This window comes from Podarcis muralis, chromosome 8 (assembly GCF_964188315.1).
Source record: "Podarcis muralis chromosome 8, rPodMur119.hap1.1, whole genome shotgun sequence".
Taxonomy (NCBI): Eukaryota; Metazoa; Chordata; class Lepidosauria; order Squamata; family Lacertidae; genus Podarcis; species Podarcis muralis.
In genome coordinates, this window is record NC_135662.1 from 87,404,003 (window position 1) to 87,426,929 (window position 22,927).

At 40.2% G+C, this 22,927-nt stretch overlaps 1 protein-coding gene across 10 annotated transcripts in view; it reads right to left on the reverse strand.

The window, feature by feature from the left end:
- Positions 1 to 22,927, reverse strand: part of ANKHD1 (ankyrin repeat and KH domain containing 1) — a 93,695-nt gene that overhangs the window by 34,742 nt on the left and 36,026 nt on the right. For 9 of the 10 annotated variants that reach the window (XM_028738252.2, XM_077933522.1, XM_028738254.2 and 6 more), the window contains exons 15-18: positions 11,149 to 11,898; positions 1,483 to 1,622; positions 1,253 to 1,364; positions 723 to 868 (exon numbers count right to left, since the gene is read on the reverse strand). In XM_028738252.2, the coding sequence (XP_028594085.2) occupies positions 723 to 868; positions 1,253 to 1,364; positions 1,483 to 1,622; positions 11,149 to 11,898 (1,148 nt within the window). The remainder of the gene's footprint in view (positions 1 to 722; positions 869 to 1,252; positions 1,365 to 1,482; positions 1,623 to 11,148; positions 11,899 to 22,927) is intronic. The other variant, XM_028738256.2, reaches the window with a different exon arrangement.

Genomic DNA, 22,927 nt, shown 5'->3' on the forward strand with positions numbered 1-22,927 from the left:
ATACAGTTACAGGTGGGATGTGGGTGGTGCTGTGGTCTAAACCACCGAGCCTCTTGGGCTTGCCAATCATAAGGTCGACAGTTCAAATCTGTGTGACAGGGTGAGCTCACGCTCCTGCCAACCTAGCAGTTCGAAAGCATACCAGCATGAGTAGATAAAGAGGTACCATGGCGTCAGGTAAACGGCATTTCCATGCACTCTGGAACTTGTCAAGGTGTTCCGTGCGCCAGAAGTGGTTTAGTCATGCTGGGCACATGACCCAGAAAAGCTGCCTGTGGACAAACACCAGCTCCCTCGGCTTGAAAGTGAAGATGAGCACCACACTCCATAGAAGAATTCGACCCAGGAGTCCTTTTACAGTTTTACCTTTTACAGTTACAGGTTGCATGATACCTGCCCATCCTGAGCAGTATGGGGAGTATGGACAATCCAACTTGGATGCCTTTTTCACACCAGAGAAGATTTTGAAGAATCTTGTTTGCCTGACTGACAAAATCAAATCTATCAAGAGCCATTTTAAAGAATGTTTGTAGGAAACAAATTTCTACTACTGGCAATCCACAAATTAAAAAATTAAACATGTTCAATACAATATGTATACTTATAAACTAAAATTTACCCAAAAAAATGTTTCAGGGAGCAAGGGGACATATCAGGCTGCTACATTCATGCTCTCTTCTCCTAACTTAAGACTAAAGAATACGACACATTATAACATTTACCTCTTGGCGTCCACCAGAGCATGCTAATGAAAGTGGAGTGTCCTTAGTACGTTCAGATTGTGCTTCTATATCTCCACCCTTGTCTAGAAGGATCTCTACAACACCAACATGTCCAGCAGTTGCAGCTAAAATTAGCGGTGTAAATCCTAATAGAGATTATTATATTAGAAGCCATTTTCAAACGAGAGGCAAAGAGGTAGAAAGAAAAGTTGTGTATTAAAACCAATAATTCACAATAAATATTGGCAATGGAAATCACTGAACAGTCAGTGTTTGAGTTTGTGATAAAGCACTTGGGGGGGGGGGCAAAAAGCTAACAAGAAGCCTCTGCTAAAAAAACATATTCTCCATTCTCAGTTAATGCTCAGAGTTCCATATAACAAACATTAAATTCCCCCCAAAATGGTTTCAAAGCAGTTTTTCTTCTATGAGCTAGAAAGTTATGAAAAGTAATGGAATATCCAATACCAATATCCATGCATTAAGCCCTAAAAAAAATACCAACAAACAGCAGCACTTCAGTAGCTTACCCTTCTTGTCTCTGTGTTCTATACTGGCACCACGTGCTATCAATACAGAGACGAGCTCTTCGTGACCACCAGCACATGCAAGAGTCAGCGCAGTATCGTGGTTACTCTCCGTCTTAACAGTAGAAAGGATATGTTAGGTTTACTACATACACACCTTATTACTACTCTGTTATATAACAGAAACAACTATTATGACAAAAACAGCTTTGTAACTTATCTACATTACTCACGTGGGCATCAATGTCAACTGAAGGATACGTGGGGAGCACAGATTGAGAAGTGACACTCAGCGTTTGTGAACAAGGTTCAGGTGTAGGCGATTCTGTGGCATGTGAAGAATTGGAGCCAGTAGGCACTCTGCTATTAACAGCTGGAAAAAAGGATAACATTTAACATCACTTGCATAAAGAGCTCCTTTCCCAGAGAAATTATGTCTTATTAATTGCTAAACTTGTTACTGAATAATGAACAGGGAAATGCAAAACTGTACCCCAACCCCAGAAACACTTAGGATAGATTTTCACTTTAAATTTTGTACTCTGGTGTGTGGGTGTGAGTGGGTGGGTGGGTGTGTATGTATACACACTCACACCCCTAAAGAGTGTGAAGGGCACACATGTAAGATCTGAAGCATACCCCTTTAAAATATTTGGAAGCAGGCATAGGAAATGATCTCTCCTCATCCCCCAAAATCAAGACAGGCATCATATTTTACATGTGTAGCCCCCTTCAAACTTGATGGACTACACTGGTATTACAGACTTCAGCTATGGTTCTATCTGACTTTCCAGCTACACTCCTGAAGCCGCACAATAATAAAATACAACATGTAAAGAACTGACTCACAGATACCCATTTTCAGTGAATTTTGGTTCTAAGTAAAGCAAGCTCAGTGAAAATTAATTGCAAACCTGCATTGGGTAACTCAAGGAACTACTATTATAGAAAAAAATAATAATTCTACACATTTTCTCTGAAACATGCACACTTTGACACTATTACACCCCTCCCTACATTTGCCTTTATTCTAAATTAAGCCTCAAGTATTGTAGTCTTTACTTGCAGGAGCTGCTCCGGCTCCTTGATCATGACCAGAACTGCACATAGTATTCAAAGTGTGATTGTACCATAGATTTATATAAAGACATTACACTACGTTTTAGTTTAAAAGATTCCAGCTGCCACATATTAGGTTAACATTTTCATTGAGCTATCCACCAAAATCAGCTACTGAATGCTCAGACTCCATTAGGAGTTACGGTTTTTCACTCCAACTTGCACAATTTTGCAGAATTTGTCACAGTAATACCTATTCACCCACTTTGGAGAGCTCCTTTTGGAGCTCTTCACAATCCCTTTTCATTTTTGCTGCACTGAAAAATTTGGTGTCATTAGAAAATTTGGTCACCTCAACTCCAAGTCATTTATGAACAATTAAAAAAGCACCAATCCTAATATAAATCATTTGGCAATGGCCATTCCTCACTTTCTCTTTGTGAGAACTGTCCAGTTATTCCTAATTCTCTGCTTCCTGCCCTGTTATTTGTATATATTTTATTTGTATATATTGCTTGTTTTATGTTGCTATGGCCGTTGGCTAATGCGAATAAAGTTTACATATAAGCAGGTGACACTTTCACAATTCACATTTTGTGTCTTAAAGCTAACTAGGGCAGATTATTTTGTTTTACAGGAAGATGTATGAAACAATACTTAACCATCAAATAGTACTAAAATTGTTATGTCAACTGCTTATAAAAAACTACTGCTATGAAAACATTACCTTTAAGATTAAAATTCCCATCTGCTGAATGGTCATTACGCACTGGGTTAGATCCACACTATTCACACAGAAAACCATGCTGGAGGAAAGTGGGGAAGAAATTTTCACTGATTCCCTATTCTCTTGTTCTGGAGTGGTGTTTGAAATTCCCTGGGTGACAGGTGCATTTTGCTGCTGAAACAAGTCCAACTGCAACTACATGGAGATTTCTGGGTGCTGTGTTGGCAACTGACATTTCCATCGAGCCAGCGGACTCATGTGTGGCAAAAGACGCATGTCGTGCTTCTGTGCTGCCATGCAAATCATGGACCCCTTGCTGGGCATCTTAGTCCTTTATCATCACATCAAAAAAATTAAGTGTGTAGCTGAGTACAGATATATTTGACTGTACTGCAGCCTTTCCACAGGCCACCCAAATGGAACTCACAGACCACAGTTTTAAAACCTCTGCCTTAGTCCACAGTTAATACTATTTCCAGTTTCTTGCATACTGGCAGTGTTAGAAATTCAATATAAGCTAGGAGTCAAATGGCTCCTTTAACAAGGGTTACAATCGCCAAAATGGAATGCCTAGTTGCCATTTTTGGACCAGATGGCTTGAAAAGTCCTATTTTTCCAAACAATTTTTTGGCTCTTGAAATTCATTCTGATGGTACCTGATCTCTCCAACTATCTGGATGTGCATGCCTGGGGATTCTCGGATCCTGACTGTTTTCAGACACTAGCAACACAACCTGTATAATTCTATCTGCTATATTTTATCTGCACAGTCAGGATCCAAGAATCCCCAGGCATGCACCTCCAGATGGTTGGAGAGATCAGGTACCGTCCTGGCGCCTAGGCATCTTCACTTGGCGCAAGTGGCTGATAGCCAAGTGCAAAATGTGCCAGGCGAATTTTGAACACTGCATACTGGGAGAAGTGAATTGTTGCAAGAGCAAGCTACTGTCAAGCAATGTAGTTGAGATAATAGAATTGTAATATTGGAAGAGACCTGTAAGAGCCATCTAGTCCAACCATGACCTGCTAGCTAGGGATGATGGGAGTTGGTAGTCCAAACACAGCTGGAAACCCCAGTTTGGGAAACCCTGATCTAGATGAATCCTCTGATGGATCTTGGCCCTTTCTGCAAATAAAAATAAGCCTTTCCATTTGCATGAGGTCAAGTCTGGATCCAACCCATTCCAAATGAATTGAACACATGAAAAGAACAAATGTAAGCAATAAATTTCAATATTTCCATACCAGTTATTTTTAAAAACAACAACTGACAATGCAGTCTTCTTTACATTGAATGAAATGTAAATACACAAAAGGGTATTCAAATGGATTGAAGATTGAGAGTAAACCTGACTGTACACAATGTATACCATGACAATTTTTTCTTTAAGTGCCGTTCAAGTAGGGAGGACACTTGTTTTGGTTTCACATTAAACCTTGAGGTCAACTGAACTTAGGCTGATCAGAGTGGTATTAAAAGCAGTAGCTTACACTATAGAAATTGAGTAAAAAATTGTGCACAAAGCTTGCTACTATTTTTCACCTAACTTGCAACAACTTTCTACACCAGGGATGGACGACCTGTCTCCCTCCAGAGGTTGCTGAACTTCCAACTCTCTTCATCCCTGACCACTAGTCATATTTGCTGAGGCTGCTGGGAAGTGGATTCTGGCCACCTCTGGAGGGCCACAGGTTCCTCATCCATGTACTACACAAATTCCAGCAGCAGGACAAAGTAGTACAAAAAAGGAGCACAGTGTGAAACAAGAGCTTCTGAGAGTTTTCCAATTTACTATATAAAACTTTCACCAACTAATTGATCAAAGTTGTCAATATTGGCTGACAAAACTATACAGGTGGCGATCATTTTGCATGCGTTCAACTGATGTGCAACTGACTGCTTTTGGAATAGGCCAGAATGGAGTACAAGAGGGTTGGCTTCTGTGCACTCCGCTGACATGCTCAGGGTCAGGAACGCAATCCCTGTAAAAATCAGGGGGAGGGGGCTGTATAGACATATGAGTGACATCTCATCTCTGAACTTGAATATAACTTCATAATTTAAATACACCAGGGAATCTTAGAACTTGTTTCTGAAATTTATGTGACATCCCTGAAATTGATGCTTTCAACTTCCAAGTTCCCAAATCAGTTCACACTCAGTCACAGAAGACACCATACCACATACATTTAAAAAAGTTAATTTTTTTAAGACATAAAACACTAAAAGCGACCCTGAGCTGTGCTTTCACAAATCATTGTTAGCCATTATATACCTACAGAAGTTAAGTTCACTCAAATCTGCCCAGAAAAATGCTGAAGCGTAAATGATTGGAATATAAGATTGGACTAGATTGCAGTTGGACTAGATGATCCTCAGGGTACTTTCCAACTCTACAGTTCTATGATCCTTCTATGTTTTCATTTCTCGTGGACAACTTAAAATGGGTGCTTTAACTTTTGAAATGTAAGTATGTATTGCACCCATGGTCAATGTCAACAAAGACAATATCCAAATCTTTATGGACCAACTGGAGTGACATACCGTACTTACTTGAGTCTAATGTGCCACCAAATATAATGCGCACCTCAATTTTCAGAACCTTGAAACCAAGCAAAGTATTTGCTGCCAAATGTAAATGTGCCATCAAATCTAATGTGCACCTTAATTTTCACACTGTAATTTGGCCAAAAAAGGTGAGTGTTAGATTCGAGTAAATAGTATCAGGTTACATTACAAGAAGGCAGTAGGTAGAAAAGACAGTACTTGTATTTATAGTCCGATCATAGCCAGTGGCAGTTTACAGGTAACAAGCTAGTGGTACGGTTACTGCCTCTAAAGAATTTACAATTTACACAGATAAGGGAGCAGATGGAAAGTATGGCAGAGAACCCCAAAGGTAACATGGAACAATTAAATAGTCTGTGTCTCAAATAGGGATGAGAACAAGGAGATGGGGCCAAAGACGTTGTAGAAAAATTGCCCGAGAAGGGATTTGTAAGGAAAGAGGTGGTATCATGTAAATGTTTGGTGAAAGTGTCACAAAGGAGAACAAGGAACAATGGGGGCATTTAAGAGACCATGGGACTGACGGCATCACATTCCACAGATCACTGAATTAACCATTGCCTATCCAAGAATACAGTTACGACTCGAAATTAAAACTTACTGTTTTGCAGTGCTTAATTTCGAGGACTCATCTGATATACAGCTACAACTTGATTAAAGAGAATTCAACTGATCACCCTTCTCCAATCTCTCAGAAGAGCATGCAGCAAGCAGGACAGACACAGGAATACAAGAGACACTGATATACTGATTTCCTACTCCTTCTACCTCAGAGAAGGAAACTAACGCAGCAAGGCACAAGAGAGGGGTGGTATGGCACACAATGGAAGAGTAATAAATGTATGTGTGCACCCACACCCACAATCCTCTGGCATTTCACTTCCAACAATGATCAACTAGATGCACCTGCTCTTTCCCAGTAATAAGCACAGCAGCTTTCATTGATCACAACATCCTCTCTCTCTCTCTCTCTCTCTCTCTCTCTCTCTCTCTCTCACACACACACACACACACACACACACACACACACACACACACACCGCCGCCTGCACAGTTCATTGCCAATAAAGATCTATCAACCACCAGACACAGCAAGTACAGGACCCTCCTTCAGAGACCAATGGCCTTTTTAAAGAGGTAAGAGGCACCAGCAGTTCTACGTCTTGCTGAAGCATGATGTTGGGAAGAGAGTGAGCAAGCCATGAGCCAATTTAACACAACAAAAGGAGAGATGCTATGGTTCTCTGATACTTCTCACTGAGTAAGCAGAACCTGAGAGCCAAGAAGAGCAACAGAGAAACGTGTTACGGTGCCTTACATACAAAAGGGTAAGGGAAATTTAACTGGCCAAAAATTTAATCCAGACATTATGTTTAATCAAATTATGTTGCTGCTTTCACTTTCATAATTGTATAATTTATGATCTGGAAAGATTACAACATTCCTCATTCCCAGGCAAAAGCAATGTGTCTTGCTAGAAGAAGAGCTGCCATCGGTAGCCAGTAGTTGTGTTCTATAAATGAAAAGGACTTCTGAAAAAAGAAATAGGCGCATCTCTTAACTGCGTTTATGAATAAAAGCAACTACTAGCCAGCTCAACAAACACACAAGATGCTGTGATGGCCCATATAAAAATAAAGAGAATTTCTTGCCAATGGGTACTTAATGTAGAGAGAGAAAAATTGCCTACATACAGGATTTTTTTTTTTAAAGTATGTCAAGTCTGGTGTATGAACACTTGTTGCAATTAAATCATTTACATGTGTACTAATAAAACTATTTTCTTCCTGCCCAGGGAGAAATTTTGAAATTCATTTCTTGGTATGTCATACCACTATTTAGGGTTGATCGAATTAAATAATAGGATCTTGCTCTTCTGAAACATGGATACTTTGTTTACTTATGAAATTTGAAATTTACACCTTTGACTTACTACAGGTTCCCCCCCCCCAAAAAAAAAAAACTATGAGGGGAATGTTACGCAAGGTTTTTGTTGCAAGAATTTCTCAGAACACAGGGAGCGTACATGTTTGGCTCTTAGACTTTCACACTTTAGATTCTGAAATCCAAGTGTACACAAACTAAGATCTGGTTGCATGCAAGGGAACGTACATATATTTTAGGGAAGACGGTAGTAGTCCTAAAGTAATTAAATAGCTGAGTATTTTACCTCATGTAAGCAACCTACTGCCTTTATTTTGTTTTACGACTATGATGGCAAAAGTTAATTCTCCTTCCACTGGGGGATTCTGGTGAAGTTTTCCCATTTTTAAAAAACAAACGAAACAAACCTAGATTTATATTTAGTACTGTCCTAAATGGGGAAATTCAACAAAAAATAAACATTCAAATATGCACTCCAAATGTGGCCTTTACCAACAATGGTTAAGAAATTCAACAGCTTCCCCCAAAATCATAGTAATCTGAATTGAAAGCTCAATGTGAAATTTAGTGTAAATCCAGTGAATCAATGAAATAAAGTATAAATGAGTATTTGAGAGCAGGGGTGCTTAACACAAAATTCAAAGTTATAGGGCTTTGGTATTTTCCTACTACTTCCCACAGTAGCTGTGGAAAATATTTCACCATCTTCTTCTCCATAAAAGAGAATAGTTGCTTATATATGACAAGAAGACACCTACACTGAAGACAGTGTTTCATCTCCTTTTTGTACCAAATACTGAGTACCTGTTGTTATTATTATTAAATTAAATTTGTATACTGCTCTATATCTGCAGGTCTCAGGGCAATTCACAACATGAACATTACATTCAAACTGCATGCATGAACACTCCAGCATTGCTTTTATATCACCAGATACTCTTGCATCTCAATTCCTCTGCAACATTCCCACCACCACTTGCCCAATTCTCAAAAGGTGCTGTAGGCAATCCTCTCCCATCCTCAAGAGCATATGACAGATTTAAAAAAATAAAATACTGTATTTTTCACTCTATAAGATGCACCAGACAACAAGGCGCACCTAGTTTTTGGAGGAGGAAAACAAGAAGAAAAAAATTCTGAATCTCAGAAGCCAGAACAGCAAGAGGGATCGCTGTGCAGTGAAAGCAGCAATCCCTCTTGCTGTGCCGGCTTCTGGGATAGCTGTGCGGCCTGCATTCACTCCATAAGACGCACACACATTTCCCCTTACTTTTTAGGAGGGAAAAAGTGAGTCTTATAGAGCAAAAAATACGGTATTTCAGTCCCTCCCAATTCAAGTCATCAGCAAGTCTACTTTCTTTGTCATCTTTCGTCTATTACTGAAATGCTAGACATGCTCATTAGTAGTTTAGAAGCCAGTAATGTTGATACATATATTTCCTTTGAAATAGCAATTCCATTAAAAAAATAATGAAGTTTAACCATTAACCAATCTTGACTCAAGTTGACTCAAAATCTGGTCAGCCACATCAAAGACTGCATATTGATTACTATCAGGTATGACGTTAACAATGCAATACTTATAAGTACCTGCATATTCTTCTAACATATGAATCTGCCCATTAAGCTGATTCAGACACTGCAATGAGCACTAGTATAGTTCTTCTCGGGGTTATTTTTAATCTGGGCACTAGAGAAAATCCCTAAAATTACATCTGTTCCTCCTTCCACGATATATGCAACCTTCCCATTCATTTTACTTGAGCAAATGAGGAACAGAGAACTGCAAAGTCTGGTGTAGGTTTCAGAAACCTACATATTCAATAAACCTAACAGCATCATAGTCTTTCAAAAAGACATAAATCATAAACAGTACACAACTTTGGCAAATTAGTTTAACTGAGCTCCCTTATTAAATTTAGTAAGTTCACTACACATTTCCCAAACATCTTCACACCAATTCAATTTCAAGTGGATTTTGGCCTACTCAAATTTCTGATTTCCCCCAATGCTGAATTCTAACTCTCCTAGTTCCGGGTTGGTGATATATACACTATTAAAATTTAAGTTTATTTAGTATTTGCTTCTCTCAAACAGATTTATCAGCTACATATTGACATCAAGAAGCCAAATCAGAATGAGATTTATTTTTCCTGTCCTCACTTTGGCAGAGTTGAAGGGAAATAGCACAGAGCACATGATTACTGCTGGTAAGTTAGATGGGAAATCACTTCACTTACATGATATCCATTTCAAGCAAACTTCCAACAGATTAGACAGTACCAGTTCTATGAGATATCATCTATGAAAATGTATCCATAAAATGCTGGCACAATAAAAAAGTAAAAGACACTTCATTTAGATCCATAAACATTTTTCCTTTCTCCTACAAGGGATTCTGTTATGCTGCATTTTATTTCTGAACCCAACCCAGCCAAAGGAAATCTTTTTTCTTGTTTTATTGCAACTGATAGTATTACTTTACTGAATATGAGCTAACAGGGTCATCAAGAGGGCTGTTTTCCTTACAAAAAGAATAACTTAACATTTAGTAAGCAAAAACTATATTTACAAGTTAGGTGAGGCACCTTTCACATTCCCTTTTTCAAATTCAAAAGGAGTATTCCTACTACATAACACAAAACAAATATAGCTTCAAAACAAAACCAAGGCCCATCCAGACTGCAGTAGACTCAAATAAACACTGCTATCTACAGCTTCAACATCTAAAAGGAATGGCCACAGCAGTTTTAGCTTTGGAGTTTTAGCATTGGTTTTAGCAGTTTAGGATACAAACACAAAGGAAAACTATATTCTGCCAAAGACAGTAAAGGAAAATGGAGCCAGCACATCACTGCAAACTCCCTTTTCTTACTTTCCTCACAAATTACTCTACAATGAAGGTTAACGCTTGCAGTCTATACATAAACCATGCATATGGTTTTTCTTACCTAGCATCTTACGCTATTAGTCTTAATCAACTATTCTTATTTAAGATGTTAAAATGGTGTGATAGCTAAGCTGACAATAGCTAGCGTAGGCTAAGTTTGTTCCTAAGCAGGACCTATCATCCCCTTTCTGCTGCAAGTATTTCTAGTGCTGCCATGTAGTTAGAGCATATTTCAAAGGTGTTCATTTTCACAAGCATATGATATTCTGATATTACTATATATGAATGAGTAGGCCTGTAGGTTAAGTTCCAAATAAAGCTGCTGGTGTTTTAATACAGCAAAGTCTCCTCGCAGTCCCTACAGAGGTGTGTCAGGTCATACAAATGGCACCTTCACATGAGTGTTGAAATCATGAGCCCAGTGATACTTTCAGAGGCAAGTGTCAACTAGACATATTTCCATTAACACCATACATTCAAACACCATTTGGTTTCTTGTAACTAGCTTTCCTTAAAAAGTTACTACTACTAAAGTGGAAGCCCAAATGATTGATATAGGAAGATTGCAATATAGCAAAATATTAATATTTAACCTCTGATAAAGCAACCCAAATATTTGGGAATTTATAACTTGAATGTCAACATTAAGAGCACTAAGAAAGAAATATATTTAAAACAAATATTCCCCAAAGGGAAAATTGCAAGAGGGAATGAGGGCAGAGGGAACGGAGCACACACATTAATGGAAGAAAACATATTTCTCAACCCACCTGCTAGCAGGTCATCAAGAGTGTCGGTTAGCGTCTGTGCTGGAGTGGCAACCATTAATCCGTCTGGTTCTTGAACTAACAGCCCCTGACCATGTCCTGCAATTGGCTGCTGTTGTCCTACATTTTGCTGATTACCTAATACTTTCTGAAGTTCAAAAGAATCTGTCCCATTACAGCCTAGGTTACTTGAAAAATTACACTGTGGCGTTGACAAAGGTTGGAGAGGGACAAACCCGGTTTGCTTAGCAGATGGTGGAGAGTGCTGCTGCTCATCTTTACCTGCCAGGATTCTGTCAACCTGCCATAACTCTGAAAAGCTATCCCCAGGCAGACCCTCATTGCCTTCCACTTCTGGGAGGACACCTGTGTGTGGGCACTGCTGCTGATGGGTAAGGGGCGACTCTGTCTGACCTTTGGTCTCCAAATATTCTTTGGTAAATTGCTGTTGTGTTTTCATCTGTAATTGCCTTTCCACCTTTTGCAGCTCCTTCAGTATTTTCTTCTTCTTCTGCACTTGTTCTTCTCTGTTCTTTTTGAGCTCTTCAATCTTATCTTTATTCAAAGGTTCACCTTGAATTAACTCCAATGATTTAAGCTGTGCTTTTTCAATAGCGCTAATTCTCTGTCCAAGTTCATTCAGCTTGCCTTCAGTTTCTTCCACTATACATTCCAAAGGCTGGTATGGGTGAAAAGGTGACAGTAGCTCCTGATCTGCTACCTGAAGGGAAGTTGACTTCTGCTTGGATGTACCTAAGCACACGAAAAATGTTTGAAAAAATGCCATGCTGAGGTTAACCCATACCTCCCCACGCTTTTCCCACCCAAAACTTTATAACTAACCACATTAGCATAAAATAGATTAAAGTCTACACCTCATATCAGGACAGACAGCACAAGACAGAATTGTAATTTTAAAATGGACCCTAGCTTCCAGTTGTAAAAAAAACTATGTTAATATTAAAATACAAATGTGTCCCCTTAAATATTGGTTATCAAATGAATAAAATTATACTGGAAAAAAATACAGAATATTTACTGATGTCTTGACTACTAATGTTCAGACAGACAAAAGCAGCAAAATCCTATAAATACGCTGCCACACTAGAGACTTAACTTGCAGAACACACACAACATCCAACACATACGCCGCTCTACCTATCTCTGGGAGTTGTGCTTTAAGAACATACTGTAAAAATTGCAAACAGCTATATTCCTCAGTACAAGGACCAATGCAAAAATCTTGAACATTTATTAAAAGCAAATGAGCATTTGCTGCAGAAAGCCCTGTTTCTCTGAACAGTTCAGTTCAAAGGTTTAAACGCACCACAAAAGGCATCTAGCAAGAAATAGCTATCCTGTATCAGTACCTCTACAAATTCAAATCATCCTTTGCTCAGAGCTTTGCTGTGCAGATGTCAAAAGTCAATGTTACATTAATGCACTAATATTTAACCCCCCCCCCCCAAAAAAATTAGTTTGTGCATGAGGGAGAGGGAGAAAAAGAAAAGAAACTACTAAAAGATACAACATTTAATGGGGTGAATATGCAATTTCAAGATGGCATTTATGTACCCTTAAGTTTCAAAATTACATGGCAACGCTCTAGCTGTTCTAATAATCTCAAACAAGTTTATTTGACAAAATAGAGCATTACTACTACCGGCTTTTAACACCGTGTTTTGACTCAGATTTTATGATGCTCACAGCAACTCTTATACTACAACACCACTACAACAAATTTAGCTAAAAATGAACTAATGTGTGGGTTTGGGGCGCTATAGTTATATATATATATTCAATGTCAAGTTCTGAATGATATGCTTAAAAAAGTTAGAACTGTCTTGATAAGGGCCAATAAACTGAATTTAAGCCCTGGCAAAAAGGAGGCCCTGTGGATAAGTGGTTCCCAGGTCTGGGAGATACATCAGTTACCTGTTCTGGACAGACTTACACTCCATCTGAAGCAGCAGGTACTTTTTACCAGCTTTGTTTCGTAAGACAATTATAGCAGTTTCTGGAATAAGATAGCTTGGCCACAGTAGTCCAGGCATTGGAAACCTCAGGACTGGATGACCTACATACCTTCTATGTGGGGCTTTCCCTTGACCTTAGCCAGAAAGGTGTAGAATGCAGCAGCTAGGCTGTTAACTGTAGTATCCCATCAACCCCACATACCACTTCTGGTGAGAGTGCTACACTGGCTACTAATATGCTATAGGGCACCATTCATCATTTTGTTTTGGAGGAGAAGTCACTCCACTCCCACAATTACTGTTATATAAAACTTTTAGATGCAGGGTTGAATCTATTGTTTACTCTTAATTGCACACTGCTTTGATATCTACTGGCTGTGACACAATTTATTAATCTATGAAACCAATAACAACAAGTATAACCTTTCTAGTGCAAGTACAGTAAGCCTATAATTTGTGTGCATTCCGTTTTACACGTCTGGCCAAAAAGAAAGTGAGGGGAAGCAGGGTTCCAGGAAAAATGACTTTTGCAATCCCATCCGCCATTGAAACCAATGTGTTTTGACTACACATGGTTTTGGCTTTAGGCATGATCCTCCGAACATAACCCCTCTGTAACTCCTGCAAGGGCAGGAGTCATGTCTGAAACGGTCGTGATAACTGGTTTAACCCTTGCTTCTTCACGTGCTTAGTTGGTGCCTTCTGCCAACTAAGCTGTTATTGGACACCCCTTCTAATGCATGAGTAAAGAAACCACTCGTTTGGTCACACAGCTCACTTGTATACTGCAAGTATACACTGAAACTGACAGGAAGCATGAATCCTGTAGACTAGACCAAATAGATTTTTGAACATTTCGGTTTGAAATGCATTTAAGCAGGGTGTCTGTAGTCGGAAAGACCTAAACCAAACCAAACCAAACCAAACCAAACCCCAACACAGAACCCCAAGCCAGCTGCTCAATGTGTCTAAATTGCCAAGAACTTTGCAGAAAGGAAACTATGTTTTTGGTATTCCCCTGTCCAAAATTTTACCCATGAACTCAGACTGAGAGTACGATAAATTGCACTATAGCTGAATATATATATATATATATATGCTTTCGTAGATTTTCACGGGTACAGGAATGCAGGTTTTGGTGTCCTCGGGTGTCTTCCCGTGTAAAAGTTGGGGTGTCTAGGCGACGTTTCGACGAGGTCTCACTCGTCATCTTCAGGCTGGTGCTTTCGGCTTCTTGTTACTGGAACAGAGCAGGATCTCAGTGTTTGAGTTCCTATAAATACTGTTGAGGAGGTGTGGCCTCCAATGTTCTGGGCAGAGAGGAAGTTCCCAGGCTAGTGTGCCTTTTCTTCTTTTGTTCCTTAATTACTTGAGGGATATCTTGAGTGATTTCTTGAGTTGTATCCTGAGTACCACTTAGGTGGGCCATTAGGTGTGGATTAGTTGCTAAAGCCTTTGTGTCTTGTGCCACAAAAACTGACACCAGATCCAGAGGCACACAGAACGCCATCACCAATCAACCACACCAGACCCAAACCCAGACCCTCTCCACAGATAAATTACAGACACCATCCAGTAGCCAAACCATGGTGGCACCTCCGGATGCTGCACCCCCCTGCAATCCCTACACAGATCTGGCTGGCACAGGCCACAAAACCACAGCTCGCCCCTATACACGAAGCCAAGCCAGAGCACAACTAATTGCAGTACAGCCATCTTCTCAGAAAAACTCTTCACAAAGTTCAAGAGGTCAAGACACAAAGGCTTTAGCAACTAATCCACACCTAATGGCCCACCTAAGTGGTACTCAGGATACAACTCAAGAAATCACTCAAGATATTCCTCAAGTAATTAAGGAACAAAAGAAGAAAAGGCACACTAGCCTGGGAACTTCCTCTCTGCCCAGAACATTGGAGGCCACACCTCCTCAACAGTATTTATAGGAACTCAAACACTGAGATCCTGCTCTGTTCCAGTAACAAGAAGCCGAAAGCACCAGCCTGAAGATGACGAGTGAGACCTCGTCGAAACGTCGCCTAGACACCCCAACTTTTACACGGGAAGACACCCGAGGACACCAAAACCTGCATATATATATATATATATATATATATATATATATATATATATATATATATATTTGCTTTCGTAGATTTTCACGGGTATAGGTATGCAGGTTTTGGTGTCCTCGGGTGTCTTCCCGTGTAAAAGTTGGGGTGTCTAGGCGACGTTTCGACGAGGTCTCACTCGTCATCTTCAGGCTGGTGCTTTCGGCTTCTTGTTACTGGAACAGAGCAGGATCTCAGTGTTTGAGTTCCTATAAATACTGTTGAGGGGTGTGGTGTATAGCCTCCAATGTTCTGGGCCGAGAGGAAGTTCCTAGGCTAGTGTGCCTTTTCTTCTTTTGTTCCTTAGTTGCTTGAGGGATATCTTGAGTGATTTCTTGAGTGATATCCTGAGTACCACTTAGGTGGGTCATTAGGTGTGGATTAGTTGCTAAAGCCTTTGTGTCTTGACCTCTTGAACTTTGTGAAGAGTTTTTCTGAGAAGATGGCTGTAGTTGTGCTCTGGCTTGGCTTCGTGTATAGGGGCGAGCTGTGGTTTTGTGGCCTGTGCCAGCCAGATCTGTGTAGGGATTGCAGGGGGGTGCAGCATCCGGAGGTGCCATCATGGTTTGGCTACTGGATGGTGTCTGTAATTTATCTGTGGAGAGGGTCTGGGTTTGGGTCTGGTGTGGTTGATTGGTGATGGCGTTCTGTGTGCCTCTGGATCTGGTGTCAGTTTTTGTGGGGAGGGCTAATTTCCAGATGTCTGGCAAGCGGGATGTGTCGTCACGCTTGTTCATGTTGTGAGGGTGTTTCTCTATCTCGATGGCTTCCATGATTATTCTCTTGTGGTGATGTTCCATGTTAGAGAGCAATTTGGAATCTGCAAAATTAATTTCGTGTCCTGTTTCTTTCATGTGTTGGAAAAGAGAGGAAGTTTTTTCTTCTTTTTTGACGGCATTCTTGTGTTCTGCGATACGTGCATTTATTCGTCTGTTTGTTTGTCCAATGTACGTGGCTGGGCAGACTTTGCAGGGTATTTCATAGACCCCTTGGTTTTCCAACTGGATTTTATCCTTGGGGTTTCTGAGGATATTGGCTATCTTTTGGTTGGCGCAAAAGGCTGTTTTGATATTGTGTTTATGGAGGATTTTGCTAATTTTATCTGTAGTGCCCTTGATATAAGGAAGGAGGGCCATGCCATTGTTTTCTTCTGTGTCTTGGTTTTTGGGGGGTGTTTCTTTTTGGATTAACTCAGGATATCACTCAAGAAATCACTCAAGATATCCCTCAAGCAACTAAGGAACAAAAGAAGAAAAGGCACACTAGCCTAGGAACTTCCTCTCGGCCCAGAACATTGGAGGCTATACACCACACCCCTCAACAGTATTTATAGGAACTCAAACACTGAGATCCTGCTCTGTTCCAGTAACAAGAAGCCGAAAGCACCAGCCTGAAGATGACGAGTGAGACCTCGTCGAAACGTCGCCTAGACACCCCAACTTTTACACGGGAAGACACCCGAGGACACCAAAACCTGCATATATATATATATATATATATATATTAAGGTAAATATGTTTTTTTAAAAAACTTCAGCAGTCAGTACAACTCATAGCTATCAGGATAAACGAGGCTTAGCATCACCCTCACCTCACTCTCCAGGCAGTCTAATTCACAACAATAAAAACATGGAAATTCAGCTCAATTCTCAAGTCCCTTAAGTTGTTCATGGAACTTGAAGGCCCAAGAATCCAAAACTAGAACTTATTAATATGCTTTCAAGTATTTAAGTTCTAGAAGAAAATGGTGTCTATGATCCATAAGATAAAGGTTGTCAAAGTCATGTCTTAATTTGTAATCAGAAGGAAAATTGGCATGGCTTTTGTCAGAAAAAATTACGGTACACTAGCCACCCAAAAATTTCATAGATTTTAATTTCTATCCCATCCTATCCCTAGGGCTTGGAGCAGGTATATCATGAAATCAAAAACATAAAAAATATGCCAGAACTTCATAAAATTAAAGTTGTCATCTTCAACTCAAAGCCCACCCCAATTAACCCTGTAGGACTTCTAAAAAAGAGGGTTGTGTCTGGGTAAATCACAAAGAGGAATTTCTGTAAGTGTACAGTCAATGAGAATGAGCTTGCTGGCCTAATGTGGTGTCTAGACAAAATATTTTGGAGGGGGTTTTTTTTGACAGGTTGAGGCAATTACAATGAAACATCTGAGAGGAAGCCATTTGAGGCTGAAGCAGTTTTAAGACTTTATAAAAGTTGAAACCATCTCCACTTGAAGGTAGAAGACACTGGAAGCTTAACTGAGATAGTGCAGCCCTGATAATAGTGTGCACCCATTAACTAATTCCTCCCTCCGCTACGGTCATTTTTTACTTCAAGTCTTATGGCATATTGAAATTTATGAGTAGCTACACAAAGGTTTAAATCAGAACTAAATGGAAGGTCCACAGCTTTTGTGCTAGTAAAGCTAACAAAAACACTTCACATCTCCACAAAGTTTTAGGTGAATGAATCCAGCAGTACCCAAACATGCACTACTGAGCAACTTGAAAATACAAAAACAGCCTCTTCCCTCCAATCCCCTGGCAAAATCCCTTTATTTTCTCTTGTGTAAGTAAATAGTCTAGATGGATTTCTGGAAAAGAGGCTTCGAAAAAGGGGTAAAAGCTGGGAAACTATATTACATAACACATTTTGGCTAATGGTTATGAAAATGATGGCTTCCAAGCTGAATTGAGTTCTTGACCTTCTAATTTTTTTAAAAAATGTGATTTTTGTAAATTCCATGCAACTGTCCATAGTTTTAGCTCAACTGGGAAAAAAATGAAAGCAGTATATAACAAAAAAGTTGAAATTAACACAAACAGTAAAATTTGTAAATGATACTGGTACCAACTAAGAAAAGGAATTGCACTGTTAATCTTTTGACAGTCATTACGCTTACAGGCATTTCAAGTTGGACATCCATGAATGTGCTCTAGTAGTCAGTGGCCTCAATCATATTTAACAATAAAGCATGATCAGAAACAAACAATGGCTTAGCTCAAACGAGCAGCTTGCTTGTGCGTGCTGCTCTGTCATGCCTGCTTTGTTTGTTCCTTTCTAGAGGTGGAAAACAAACTATTGGAGCAGCTGCCTTAGTGTCATCTGCAAATCAGCGCTCATGGTTTGTTTCTCCCAATCGAATCATGAGTAGTAAGCCAGGGAAAAACCTTTGCATCCACTTGCAGTTTGTCCGGAGAGAAACAAACCACAAGCACAGATTCACACATAATGCTAAGCCAGTGTGCACCAGCTTGTTCAAGGTAAACCATAGTTTGTCATATGGTTTGTCAATACATGTGAACCAGGCCAAAGTATCTGTTGAACTGACATGAATGTAGATTTGCTATATTTGCATCTCAAAGGTACACACTTTTGTTTGGCATAAACAACAGATTAGTTCCAAACAAACAGCTGGACATCTGACATCTGAACAACCAGAATAACTGATTAAGAGCACTTCCAACCAGTATTTGCTGGCACTGGGAGCTCTACAATGGCAAAAAGAGAATTTCTCCAGATGACTCAATACTGCACACTGAATGAAAATGAAGAATGTCACTTCTTGGTGGCAACATTTCCAATTTTGTGTTTTCAAGACATGCTGTGCTACATCAGAGTCAGTTGCCTTCACATTGTATATTCTTCACAAAAACTTCTTAGCGGATATGATGGTTTTATCTGTGAGCTTGCCTTCTCCAAATTATTACCGTATTTTTCGCTCTATAACACGCACCAGACCATAACACGCACATAGTTTTTAGAGGAGGAAAACAAGGAAAAAATATTCTAAACGAAACAGTGGATGTATGATTTTTATGGTTCATGCTGTGGCCACAGACATGTGATCTGACAGTGAGTTTGGGGTAGCCCAATGCAAAAATCCTGAGGATCCATGTGGATCCATGCTTTGTAACCACGTTTTTGCGCCATTGCGCCCCCATGAAACAGTGGGTGCGTGTGTGTTTTTTGGTGCAGGCTATAGCCATGGAAATGCTATGTGATCTGATGGTGAATTTGGGGTGACCCAGTGCAAAAATCCTGAGGATCCATGTGGATCCGTGCTTTGTAACCACGTTTTAAGTGGGGAGGGAAGGAAAAGAACTCAAGGGACAAGGAGCACGTGTGGGGGGTGTAGAGAAGGAGCTTTCCTGCGAGCTGAGCGGGGAGGAGGGAGGGAAAGAGCACTGTTGCTTTAAAGGTATACTTAAGGTATTTGCCCTGTGCCTGGGTTTTTTCCATTTAACAGTTTGCAGCCTTTTCCGTCCGCTCCTTGTTTTGAGGCAGAATAGATTTGAGCAAGTGAGGAGGGCTTGGATTGCAGGGGATTCGCCATTAGCTGTGTAAAAGCGCTCCTCCTTGCAGCCTGAATGATAAGCAGCCACCAGCAGCAATAGAATGGAGCACAAAAAAGAGATAGGGGCACTAGGACCCAGCCAATGCTCAAATCTATCCTGCCTGAAAACAAGCTGCTCCGTCCCAGCTGAGACGCGGGGATTTGCGAAGTTTTCCCCTCTCCCTCATCCCTCCCCAGCCTTTTTTTTTACTTCCTGGTTTTCACTGCGCTAGCTCAGAGCTCGAGGTTGGTTTTATTTTGCTGCTGGTTACTTAAATTTTATCTTTCCTGCCCTCCCTCTGCAGCCTCATTGCTCTGTTTAGAGAGCGCACAGACTTTTGCTAGCGTCTGTCCCTCCTCCCTTGTAAGCGGCTGCTGCCGGCTTTGCTGCCATGGCTCTCCTTCCCTCCCTCCTCCCCGGCTCCAGGTCGCTTTAAAGCAAGCAAAGTCAGAGCCTCGTAGAGCCTGTAAGTGGCTCCCGCTTTGCTTGACTGACGGCAGCCATGGCTCCGATCCGTGCATTCGCTCCATAACACGCACAGGCATTTTCCCTTACTTTCTAGGAGCAAAAAAGTGCGTGTTTTGGAGCGAAAATTACGGTAATTAGGTGACGGTTCTCTCAACAGGCTTTCAAATGCTGAATTTGCTGTGAAGGTGAAGTGTCCCACCCAGTAAATACATAAAAGGTATCATGCCCTACCACCTTCCTATCAGGACTAGTCAGAACTGGATGAGGCCCTTGAAGGAAGCTGACAACTTTATTGCTGGCTCCAGTACATACCGTATTTTTCGCTCTATAAGACGCACCAGACCATAAGACGCACCTAGTTTTTGGAGGAGGAAAACAAGGAAAAAAAATATTCTGAATCTCAGAGTCCAGAACAGCAAGAGGGATCGCTGCGCAGTGAAAGCAGCATCCCTCTTGCTGTTCTGGCTTCTGGGATAGCTGCGCAGCCTGCATTCGCTCCATAAGATGCACACACATTTCCCCTTACTTTTTAGGAGGGAAAAAGTGAGTCTTATAGAGCAAAAAATACGGTATATGGTTCAAAGGGAATCAGTATATACAGAAGAACCCTCCCAAGACTATCACGCTCAAAGACATCTTGCATGAGGCTGCAGATTCAGAGGACCCAATATGCCCCAACACATCTTGCCCACCAGCTCCAGATTCTTCAATATCACCCTCAGGACTTGAGGTGACTCAGTATCTAAGAAGCCATTTAGAATGATGGCGTAGTGCTTGCCTGTCTGATAATACAAGGCCTCAAAATCCCTCACCTGCTAGGCAGTTCCCTGACTTGGCTGGTAAAATAGAAATCTGAGCCACAAATCAATCATGGTAGAATGGGACAGAGAGGGTAGATATTCTGTTGCTGAATCATTCAGTTGCTTGTTGAATACTTCATTGATGGGTATACAATGCATTTTCTGTGATGTCACCCACATCATCTAGCACTTCTACAACATTTTGTAAAAATGACACCACCTCTGAAAATCTCAGTATTTTGCATATATAATTCTACAGAACTTTCTGTATAACATGTAGAAGCAACCTTATGTCTGCTTCATGTATTGACATAAGAATTACATCATTTTGTCTTATTTGATGACTTTCTACTGCATATGAACATCTTCCAGCAACAATTTCCTTACTGCACAGAGTACTAAAAACAGCTCCCTGGGCAAAAATATGGCAAGATCAGCCTTATTCAAAGCTACAAAATTCAGCCTTTTGGAATGCCTGTTCAGAGCAGAGTTAGTGGGTTCTTTGTGGGCTAAGCTCAGCATACCGTTTGCTCATGTGGTTTGGTGCACAGTGAAACCCAGTCCAATGTCTTCTGTTCTTAATTTCTTCACCTTGAAAATTCCGTAGACAAGATCCTGTGCAGCACACTTAGTACTGAACATTTGGCTTAAGTGTCATCCTTCAAGAACAACCTAATCACCTTGTAGAAGTCTCAAGGACATACAGCAGCTGTTCTCTGTGCACTTTATTGCATCCTCTGTCCTTACAAATAATCCTGTATAAGCTGGCATTGTCATAATACTATAGTGCTTTAGAGCTATATAAATTAAAGGCAAATACATGTTATCCTACTCCAGTGCATACTGGGAAATAGTTATAGTTTTGTCAGATTCCTGGTTTTCAAGTACAGATGTATGCTTAAATTTGCTGAAATTCATCGTCTTGGGGGCATTTTGCAAGAAGTAGAAAGAAATGGAAAACATTGTGAAGCCAAGATAGGGGCTTTCCCTTTGTGCTGCAAGTGGAAAACTCCTTAGCCAGCATTATATAGCACTCCCAATCATCATTCAGCTGGAATACTTGACTTTCTTCATCTAGACACAATTCATTAAGTCATCATGTCATAAGGTCTGCTTTCTGAGTCTTGTTATGCCTCAGTTGTGTCCTTAAGACACTAAATAATATTTAGCTCAGCTGCCATAAAGTCAACCACTACAGGCTGACTACCACTGTAGTCAACATGTGCAGCTTGTAGTATTTATCCACTCGTGTCTATAGCCATAACCTATGTGCTTCTTAGGATGTGCACATCAGTGAAAGCAGCATAAAGTAATCTGCCTTTATCTTTTAGCAACACATGAGATTTTGTCTTGAATGGTAGTGCTATTACCACCATCCTTAATGGAATTGTTTCTCAGTCTTCTGCGAATGTTGGGTTTTAGTCTTGTTCATATATTGCACTTGTTTTGTGGCATTCTATTTTCTTAATGTAAAGTACGGCCCAATGTTCTATAACTATTATAAATACTGCTTATTTATAATAAACAATAAAGCTCACTGCCTGGAGTCACACTGAACTTTGAACTGTGCAATTGTTTTCCAGTCAAAAATTGTTTTCCAGTCATATTGTGATAGTCAAGCAATTACTTTAACAAATTTGAAGCAATATTCAAAAAGCATTTGAACATAGGGAGAAGTACAAAATTCAAAATGGTGCTGTTCTTAGCATTTCCCCTCTTAAGTTAGAAGGTCAAACACTCACAATTGAGCTTGGGGAACTAACGTTTTTTGCTTCAGTATACCCAGGTCATGCTAAAAACATTGTTTCCTGTCTTTTATCTCAAAATACTCATTTACAGTAACATTTTCCAGAAATGCACCTGCCTTCCAGACCCAAAAGAATGGTTTGGTTTTAAGTTGCTCCCATTGTTTTCCACAGAATAAACAAGATGAACTCCAACATAGCTGTTTCTCACCCCAGCACTGGGATCAGAAGGGGCAGGGCAAAGATTTAGCCTCCAACTACCTCCCACAGTGTTCAAATGCAAATATTTGATTTCTGCCATTTAAGTGAATTGTTGCAATTTATTCCTATGGGGAAAAATAAACTGC